Source organism: Pleuronectes platessa, chromosome 6 (genome assembly GCF_947347685.1).
Source record: "Pleuronectes platessa chromosome 6, fPlePla1.1, whole genome shotgun sequence".
Lineage (NCBI taxonomy): Eukaryota > Metazoa > Chordata > Actinopteri > Pleuronectiformes > Pleuronectidae > Pleuronectes > Pleuronectes platessa.
In genome coordinates this window covers 25,313,793-25,324,311 of record NC_070631.1, presented here as the reverse complement: position 1 = coordinate 25,324,311, position 10,519 = coordinate 25,313,793, and the positions used below count along the sequence as shown (strand labels likewise).

Sequence of the window (10,519 nt, the reverse complement as noted above, 5' to 3'; positions counted from 1 at the left end):
CGTCATGATCAACCAATATACGGCAGTGTCGCAAACACTACAAGTACCAGGATTTAAATTCAACTAAAGCACACGACCCAATGTGTGCTGTGCTGTGTTGGAGCAATGTAGTAGTGATAGTGGCTTCGTCTGAGACTCTGTCTTAGTGTTAGTTGAATCAGGGAATAGAAAGGTTTTCAATGACGCTCATGTCTTGTAACAGTAAAGTTGTATCACATCCCACTATGACGTGACAAACCTTAGATGATTTCTACATCACACCACAAGTTTTTCATGATGTTTCAAGCGAGATGTCAGACATGATGTTACTTGTGTTTCCCAGAATGCTCATCAGATGTGTGTAGTAGATTTGTAGTAAATATAAAGTAGAAGCAACAGGAGCAGCATTTAAGAATGAACTTTTATTTCAGCATAAGATGAAGTGCATTCAAACAGAGGTTTCTAAGTGTGTGTTTGATCATTTTAGAGCACAAAATATCCGATGAGACCACACAGCAACACAGCTTGATAGATTAGCATAAAAGGACGGACTTAGTATTGCAGTCAATCACATTTTAATTAACACAGATATGTGGCTGGAAGGCTATTTTGTACATTGACCATTGAACGATTGAAGTACTGTACTTAATGGACTCTAATGGCTTTAAAGAGACAGACAGAAACATTCGAAATCAATATACATGCATTAGAACTGCACGCATTGGAGTTGTCAAACACACAGGAGAGTAAAAAGTGCTAATTTTTAAAAAAGAAAAGAGAGACATATCAAATAAATTTTTAACATTTCAAGTAAATATTGTCTGATTCTGCCCATTAATTAAGACATCTCCTTCAGAAAGAATATATTTAATCTATCAGAAGAAGGATCCCATTGACCTTATAGTGCTGTAGCCACAAGGGTTTAAAGGGATAGTTCACAAAAACTTCACCCACCCCTCCATCAGCATAGTGATGAGTAGATATAGAGTCAATTTGAATTACTATCCCCTTTAAGTTATTTAACTGACTCTGTCACTTTTCACACTTTCAATCTCTTCCATCCACCCCGCTTACGACAAGCTGTTGCAGCTGTGGGTGGAAAGTTAATACTTGCAAAATATCTGCATAGTGAAAAAGAGGAAGAGGAACAGGTTTTTCTCTCTTTTTTTTCTTTTTAGGTCACTTAGAGAAAGGGTGGAGGAGGGAAGGGGTGGGGGCTCTGTGGCAAAAATAGCCAGGCAGTGACTGCAATGCCGGCTAAGTGAAATAACTTTAAATAGTAGGATAGTATAATTAGTGTGGGTGATGAGTGTTGGTGACTTAACAGACCCAAACACTGATTGGTTGGAAATGGAAACTCTAACCATTGGTTACTAGCATTGAATTGTTGAATTAGATGATGATAGTGCTGATAATGCTAGTTGTATTTGTGTGGTGAAAAGATTAGAGCAATCCTCAACTGAGAGGAGACAGGCCGAGATTCAATCTTACAGGGAGCTTGAATTGCACATTGGGGAAATGGGCTGGTACGTTTTGCACAATGTGTGACTTTCTCAGCCTGAGTAGTTCTCAGTTCTCCACCAAACAGTGACAAACTGCTAAACACTATACTTAGGTACAGGCACATTTGCATCCACTCTTGAGCCTTGGTCAAGGTTAATGTGTCACTCGAGTAAAGGCATTTAAAAATAAAATGGTTCATTCTCATTACGGTCGTATTTCTTTCACCAATGAATTCACAAACCCAATAATCCAAAGAGTATGATGTTTAGATGACATAAAGCACTGTTTAATGCTGGAATGTCAAAAATAGCATACTAATATCTTAGCAGGACCAATAACTGCACACACTACATGGAGTAAGCACAGCTGTCTCTTTTTAAAGGCTTAATTTGTGACATTTGAATATATTAAAAATATAATTATTCATTCTGCAAGGCGGTTATTGGCTCAATAAGACTTTATGGCAACAGACACATTTCACTCTCTCTCTCTCATATTCTGCAGGTATCTTTGACTCCAGACCTGTGGGATACAGATTTGACACTACTCAACAACAATTATTTATGGTAAATGGGTAGCGGTTTCTTCACGTTAATGAGGGAGTTGATTCTCGCTACAGTTAACAAAGTGTTACACGTTGTAGGAACTTTTGGGTTTCTCTGTCATATTGAAAGTGTGTTCCAATTTAGTCTGGTAAAGGAAGTGGTGAGAAGCTAATAAGAAAAGTACTTACAATATATAAATACTCACTAAAGTCTTAACCACATTTGAATTTATTTAAAGATATAATCTGTTGTTCCACCCTTAATTATTTACTGAGAAGCCGTAAATGAGTAATGCAAGAAAGAACCCTGATGTTAAAAAATGTCAAAAAAATGTTGTATCTACTCTAATCAATATGTTTTATATTAAAGCTGCAATACACAAAATCATTTCATTAACAGTGGCCCAAATCTGTATGTATAATGTGAAATTAGTTGCTCTCGTGAGCTATATGGAGATGTTTAGCATTCTCTATTTCAGCATTAAACTTTATGGTGTTTGCTGATTTGCTACCTCTATCAATTTTATAAGGCGATGATGTGTCAGTGTTGTCTGTTTCTCAGTTCTGTTTTCAGCATGTTGTACTGCCCCCAAGTGGCCAAAACCATCACAGGTTCCAGTGTGATCACCAAGTCAATGCGACGTCATCTTCTTTTGGTGGGGCTCCCCTCCTCGGTTTCTTTCGAACTGGAGGTCTGCGAGGACGAAAGGGAAATTGTTCAGAAGAGCTCCTTTTTGTGGGGAGTGAAATAGTTAGATTTTTTTATGGTTACTTTTGTTCATTTATAAATATTAATACCGTCTGAGGAGAAAGAAGTAGTTTGGAGGACATACAGTGTCTATATCTAAAAGTAGTTGATATCAAGTACTTAAACCCTTTAACATTCATCTGATTTAGATGCAATATTTTGGGTTATCAGAAATTCTAATTGAAATGTAAGCCATCTAAAAACAGTTTGACAATTTGAGAAAAGCATTACTGTGGTGTCTTGAGAGAATGAGTTAGGTGTGGGTGAGAGGTCAGGATCTCTCTCTCTCTCTCTCTCTCTCTCTCTCTCTCTCTCTCTCTCTCTCTCTCTCTCTCCTCCTACCTACCCACCTATCTATCTATCTATCTATCTATCTATCTATCTATCTATCTATCTATCTATCTATCTATCTATCTATCTATCTATCTATCTATCTATCTATCTATCTATGTATTTGTGTTTTGAAGACCACACACAAGAGAAAAAAAAAGAAGGAAGAACGGATGACTGACACTCAAAGTCATTAAATATGAACTGATGCCTACTGTCTGTGTCTGAGTCGGTTTCAACAGATGCCCTCTTCCTCTTGCAGCCCTGGATCCCCTCCTCGTCCTCCTCGTCTGAACTGCTTCCTGGTTCAGCTGCTGGTGATGACGACTGTGATGGGAAAGAGGAAACATAAGCATGATGTTGGGATGTGCAAATTAAGCTGTTGAGTCGCTAGTCTAGCATTGGAAGCAAGGTAAACCCATTTCGATAGAGGTTTAGCAAGTTAGCCAAATAATTGATATTGGTCGTCATTTTACTTGTTTCATCGTATGCTACTGTTGTACTCTGAGTTGAATGCAGTACATTTTTACAGCCAGACCGCAAAAACCTTGTCTCGACCGACTTTAGCTTCAGAGGTAGCCGGTTGTGGGTTTGTTCTTCGTCTGCTTGTCAATACATGCACATGTGTTCAGTTGTGGGTATGTGGAGGCCCAGACTGCAACTCATATTTATGACGGTGAATTACACATTCTACCTGTTGGGGGAGCCTGGGTATAACCGGGAGTTAATCTGTGTCACATTAGAGAAAAAAGATAAAAAAGTGACTGAATGACCTTACCTTTCCATTTGACAATATAGATTCCTGCTTTTGCAGGGCAGAATTCAGAGTCTCCAGCACTACCACTGTTACAGAAAGCATGAGTTGAGTAAGTATTATTTATCCCATGGATGCAAACACAACTCAGATATATGAGAAACAAAGCTCTTCACCTGGACGTAAAGATATGGTGAGGACAGGCACCTTCTTTTCATTGGTCTGGTCTGTCTTTACATTCACCTCCTCTTTGTGCTCCTCATCTTTGATTACCTGCTGTGATGAGACCATCATAACACCATCAGACCTGTTCGTCCCTTCTTGTACCCTTGCTCCCATTTCTTTGTCTTTAAATTGTATGGCTACTTGAAAAATTACCTTGTGGTTGTGCTCACTAGTAGGTTCTTCCTCTTGTTGTTTGACTGGTGGTTTAGAAGAGGAAGATGGGTAGACAGGTAGAGGTGAGGAAACTGGTACATGTGCAAGTGTATTTGTTTTCAGTGCATTGTCAGGGCTCATCCGTACTCTCTCTCCACCTTGTAAGTTTAAGGGTGAATCATCTCTTGGAGTTTGGCCGGATTTAGATTTTCCTCGATCTGAAAGGTCCAGAGGCCCTTCATGCATCTCCTTATGCACTTTTCCAGTGACACTCTCATTCTTAATTGGCTGAATGTCCTTCTTTTCCTGGGGCTTGATTTGACCCTCTAGGGGGTCGGACAAATTCCTGAACCTGAACACCACAGTTGGCTCTTTTACTGGGGGCGGATTGGTGCTGGGTTTGGGCCAGGGAGACCCAAAAGCCGGCCTTCTAGGACTGGCATGTTGGCTATTTGGGATAAGGTTGGGATAGCGTGGCGGATTTGGTTCTGAAGAAGGTTGCATCAACTGGCTGGCTCTTGCTGCTGCCAAAGAAACCCAGTCAGAGGATTCGGATAAGGGCCAGGGGAGACTAAGTGCGCTACTCTTGATTGGTTGAGGCCGGCAGGGGACAGGAGTGTGGAGCACATGTCTACTGGGGGTGACATCACCGGTGGGAGAAGAAGCTGTTTTAGGAAGGAGAGCTTGAGGAGCGATTGGGGGTCGCGGGTCCAGTCCTTCGATACTCTGAGCTCTATTTTCGGAGAAACAGAGGTCAGATAGGGAGAGGTTAAATTGTCCACACAGTACCCAAGAGTTTGAGCAAACCTCCTCTGAGTTTAGTCCGAGCGAGCAGCATTTAAAAAAGTCCTTGGGGATCTTAGTATGGGAGCTAGAAGTAAATGTAGCTCAACTGATTCATTCTGGGACTAAAATGTAAAAGTATGGATCTTGCCTTGGTTTGTGGTCTTTAAGATGAACAATTGAAGCAAAGGGCTGGAGCCCAGTCACACCTCATAAACTGGCACAACAGTCCATTTTGCTATATCCTTTGTCTGTCAGGCTCACCTTCTTTCTCCAGCACGGGTCACACTGTGTTCTGCCTTCCATGGTGGCGGTGCAAGAGATGGCAATATAAGGGGTTTGTATGCCTCCTGGGAGAATGGAGATGGACAGAAAGTAGAGAGAACTTATTCCTGTCTTGTTACGGCTTAGGGTCAGAGGATGGCACACCTCATTAAGTTTAATGACACAAATGTTGGTTAAAATATGTGCTATAGAATTTGATTGATTAATGGAAATTCTTATGGCTTTCCATAAATTGAGGTAATCATTTGACATTGGGAGAAAAACCCTTTCATATTTGGGCTTATGCAGCGCTCTTATTGAAATGTGAAACCAGGAGCTTAGTTAAGCATACAGATGAAAAGAAAGAACAGAAATATGGGAAACAGGTAGCCTGGCCCGGCTCGGTCTCAAGGAACTTTATGATTAGCATTTGAATCAGGGGCATTTCTACATTAGGGGCACGTGGGGCACTGCCCAACCAGATTGATGGGACTGATGTGCAGAAAGCTCAATACATCTGTACTTTGTGGTAAAATATATTTTATTTTATTTTATTTTATATGCAAAGAAGCATGAATGTGTGTGTGAATAAACTTGACACACAAGCATTATAGTCTTGTTTTGGAATTTGATTCGTGTGTGTTTCTGTCTGTGAGCTTGCTCTGTGAAACGCTTCTCTCCGCTGTCTGTCTCTGCTCTGTGGGACATCGGCCCAAGCTTAAGACTGTTGCCATGGAAACACCAATGAGCGTGAACCACACAGGCCAAAGTTAACATTGGGAGTTGGGGCACTTTCAGATGTGCCCCACGAAATCTGCCTAGCAACTCGACTCGAATAATGCCAAACGCGACTCCAGCTCCCAGCCTGTTGCCTGCTCGGCTCCACATGAGCTAACAGGCTAACAGGCTAAGTGAACACGACCTGAGTCTGTGGAGAGGTTTCACTCACATATCGGATGAATAATACGGTTTGATCTTCGGTTTGTTCTCCTGACAGAGAAGCTAAAGACTTCTGCGCTCACGTTTCTGTGGTAAGTCAAGTTTAGTATTGTATTTATGTGTTAGTAATGATGAGCAGGTATCGGTGTCTCTGTACCTGGCTTTTTACTTGACTACGTTACACAGATTCTTATTCTGCAGAAACAGATTTACTGTGATCAACTGAAGCGTGAGTATTTAAAGTGACATCTTCATTTTAAGAGCAGCTGTTTAAAGTAGCATTACATCTCCTAAAGCTCTTTATTTAGAGTACTGATGTTGATGTGTTGTAACTTGTTACAGTGAAAACTAAACTTGTCTGCTACATTCACTTTTTTACATCGTTAATCTTATCCACCACCTATTTCCTAATCTGAAATGATTATAATCTGATGAACTTTGAAGTAATACACTTTTATTTTGACCAATGTGAAAGTCTGTTAAGTAGTAAACCTGGCATATGTATGTTTTTGGAGCTGAAGGACATCGTCATTTTTACAAAGTTTTGTTTAATAAATTATGCAAGTTATTTGAGCCTGATTGAGTCTGATCTTTTTACTTTGTTGCAATCATTTTTCTTTAATGCTGTATTATAGGCAACATCTGTGTGTTGCGCTGAGCGCTAAAGCATGTGAAATTTAATTGAAATAGGATTTCTGCTCCCTGCTGGAACTTGAAATGCAGCCCATAGTATATCTTATTGGTCTATATAGGCCAGGGGTGGGCAAACTTTTTGACTCGCGGGCCACAATGGGTTCTAAAATTTGACAGAGGAGCCGGGCCAGGACCAGATGGATGGATGTATTTTTGTGAACTAATATAAATGACATGGAAAAATCATTACATGAAAGGATTTGGCCTTTAACAAGTAGCAAAGCATTTATTTGCAAGGCAATTTAACAAAAACTCGCCTTCGGAGAAAGGCTTGCTAGCCTTTGCTATTTCGAATGCCACCAAAAAACTTGCCTTGGTAGTTGACTCTTGAATCGCAGTTTTTCGGTGAGAAAATCTTTGCTGAGTCTTTAAATTAGCCGCCAACCTCTGACCCGTAGCCGCCCATTCTTGCATTGACTGCCTGCTAGCGTAGTTAGCAAAGTGACGGCTGATGTTGTACTCCTTGAAAACTGCGACTGTTTCTCGGCATAACAGGCATACAGCCTTCGATTGGATTTCAGTGACAAGGTATTTTGTTGTCCACTCCATGGTAAAAACTCGGCACTCATTGTCCACTTTTCGTTTCCTTGATCCGCTCATTTTACAGAAAGGCTCACAGGGCAAAGCGAAAAGTAAAGGGAGATCATGTGCCCTTTCGAGCCCTATACACCACACTCCCGGTCAAATTTAATTTAGCTGACGCTTTTATCCAAAGTGACTTACAATAAGTGCATTCAACCCCGAGGGTGCAAACCCAGAACAACAAGAATCAAGAAAGTACAATTTCTTCAAAAATTAAGCGAAACTAAGTAAGTGCCATTCAAGTGCTTTTTTTTTATTTGGACAAGTTCGGCGGGCCGGATTAAAAAGCCCAACGGGCCGTATACGGCCCCCGGGCAGTACTTTGCCCATGTCTGATATAGGCCTACCGCTTATAATAATCAGCTACCTCTATTTTTGTGACGGTGACATGACGTCATACAAAATTGCCCAACCACAAATTTCAGGCTAAAATCACCACTGATTTGAATGACATTACATTTCATTTAGCTGATGCTTACAATAAGTGCATTCAACTATGAGGGTACAAACCCAGAACAACAAGAATCAAGAAAGTACAGTTTCTTCAAAAAAGCTAAACTACAAAGTGCTATGAGTAAGTGCCATTTAATTGCTACTAAATTGTTAGTTTAAACTTTTATTCAAGGTATAGTCGGAAGAGGTATGTTTTTAGTCGGCGGCGGAAGATGTGTAGACTTTCTGATGTCCTGATGTCGATGGGGAGCTCATTCCACCATTTAAGAGCCAGGAGAGCAAACAGTCAGGAGTTTGACGAGTGTTTAGCTCGTAGTGAGGGAGCAACGAGCCGATTGGCTGAGGCAGGGCGGAGTGAACGGGCTTGGGTGTAACGTTTGACCATGTCCTGGATGTAGACTGGACCCGATCCGTTCGCAGCACGGTACGCAAGTACTAATGTTATGAAAGGGATACAGGCAGCTGCTGGTAACCAGTGAAGGGAGCGGAGGAGCGGAGTAGTGTGTGTGAATTTATGTTAAAGACCAGTCGAGCTGCTGCATTCTGGATGAGCTGCAGAGGTCGGGTGTCACTAGCAGGTAGAGCTGCCAGGAGGGAGTTACAATAGTCTAGGCATGAGATGACCAGAACCTGCACTGCCTTCTGAGTGAGAAGGGGACGTATTCTCCTGATGTTGTGCAGCATGAATCTACAGGAACGTAGCATGGCTAACCATCTCCCAGCTACACCCTCACATTTAAGACACAGATATGAGACTGTTGTTGATGTAACGCTCAGCAAGAGAGTGGAAACTTACATAGTGGCTTCTGCTCATCCCTCTCATCTGTCTGTGTTCAGCTTCTGTGAGATCAGAAACAAAATATGTGAATGTGCGCGAGTGAGTGCATGACATTTTTCCCACAGAAAGCAAGCTCTTCATCCTCACCCTCTGTTCTTTGGTCCCTTTCGGGTTTCTTCCCAATGTCACTGTCTGATGACTGGTTGCTGGCCCTGCTGGTTGCTGCAGTGATGAGTGCCTCAGGTCCAGAAGAGGGCAAAAAGTCCGGGGAGCTGTTTGGTTTGATCTCTGTGAAGGTGCTGCTGCTTGAGGAGTGATCACTGTGACCTCTACCATGCACGCATGAACACGCACACACGCACAAACACACACATACACACACACACACACACACACACATAAAACCACAATTAATTAAGAATCTAAGTTGACTCCCCCTAAAACATTAAGCTATAATCAAACATCTTATACTTACTCTATTGCTGTTTTCAAACTCCTGATTTCATCTCTGAATCTCTTGTTCTCCCTTTTCAGATTGTTCATCTCTCCCACTACAATACAGAAACCAAGTCAGGATCAGAGCACTTAACAGCACAGATGTCTTCAAAATACATGTTTGGGTGAAACAAATATCTGATAGAAATGTGCAAAAGACAACAAATGCCAGAAGGCAAAGAATGGATAAGAAATATGTTGTTTCAATAGGGGTACTAAACTGACAAATGGATATATGTATGGTTGGATCACTGATGAGAAAGACATAAGTAGAATACCCAGTCGAGTCATGTGCTGCAAGCTCTGCATCTGTGACGCTTCAAATTCCTGCTGTCTTCTGCTGGCTACCTCCTGTGTCACTGTACACCTGTCACACAGCCCCGCTCTCAGCCTGCACAGGCAGCAGAAAACCACACAATATCACATCCACAACCAATAAAAAGACTCATTTGAAAACAATATAATGCTAAATTTTTCACATACAAAATGCATCAGCCTGTGAATTTTAAAACATACTTTTAAATGAACTGGGAAATAGACTCTACTGTGCTTTTCCTGTCTCATCATAGTCATATTCACACAGCGTTCTCTATACACAACAAATTTTCTGTTGGCATAGCTCTTAGGGCAGTTTTGGGGGTTGAGTATTTTGCCCAAGGGCACTACAGATTGAAGACTGGAGGAGCCGGGGATCGACCTTATGAATTGTGGACGCGGTCTTTCTCACAGAGTTGGTCATTTGTTTCAGTAGCATTTTTTTGAGAGATTTGGAAATTATTTTCAGGCCTCGATGGCCATCAAGAATAATAAAGTTGACTGAAAAAATATAGAAATAAGCTGTCAGTGTTTGTGGCCCTCAAAAGAATTTATTAAATACCAAATGAATGCATGCATGACAATCTCTACACCCACTCCTGGAAAGAGACCACATTTGGTGCAAGAGAAAACTTGATGAGCTTTTCCTCCTGTCTACTATTCCCTACTTTTACAACTCTTTTTGTCTGTACCATTGTCATGTCATTGCCTGTCCTTGTTGTTGGTGTCATGGTTATTTAGCAATGCCAAATTCATATTGAGGCCTTATTTGCTCACTTGATACCCTTATTGTACTGCACACACACACACGCACACGCAATCGCACACACACACACACACATGCTTCAGTGAAAGAGATAAACAGTACCTGTTCTCGAGTGTCTTTATGTTCTCTGTGAGTAATCTGTGCTGTTCCTTCATCTGCTGGTTTCTGGTGAACAGTTCCTCCATTCGCTTAGTATCACTGTTTTCATGAGAGAG

General features: G+C 41.3%; 1 protein-coding gene across 3 annotated transcripts in view; it reads right to left on the bottom strand.

Annotated features, from left to right (window-relative positions):
• Positions 1-382: 382 nt before the first annotated feature.
• rbbp8l (retinoblastoma binding protein 8-like) overlaps positions 383-10,519 on the bottom strand; it is a 14,126-nt gene continuing 3,989 nt past the window's right edge. The window contains exons 4-15 of one of the 3 annotated variants that reach the window (XM_053425369.1): positions 10,407-10,502; positions 9,502-9,614; positions 9,204-9,279; positions 8,876-9,057; positions 8,747-8,790; positions 5,284-5,369; positions 4,395-4,969; positions 4,237-4,280; positions 4,035-4,134; positions 3,883-3,947; positions 3,320-3,431; positions 383-2,720 (exon numbers count right to left, since the gene is read on the bottom strand). In XM_053425369.1, coding sequence (XP_053281344.1) covers positions 2,659-2,720; positions 3,320-3,431; positions 3,883-3,947; positions 4,035-4,134; positions 4,237-4,280; positions 4,395-4,969; positions 5,284-5,369; positions 8,747-8,790; positions 8,876-9,057; positions 9,204-9,279; positions 9,502-9,614; positions 10,407-10,502 — 1,555 coding nt within the window. In that variant the 3' untranslated portion in view covers positions 383-2,658. Of the gene's footprint in view, positions 2,721-3,319; positions 3,432-3,882; positions 3,948-4,034; positions 4,135-4,236; positions 4,970-5,283; positions 5,370-8,746; positions 8,791-8,875; positions 9,058-9,203; positions 9,280-9,501; positions 9,615-10,406; positions 10,503-10,519 lie in introns of all 3 variants that reach the window. The other 2 variants (XM_053425370.1, XM_053425368.1) reach the window with 2 other exon arrangements.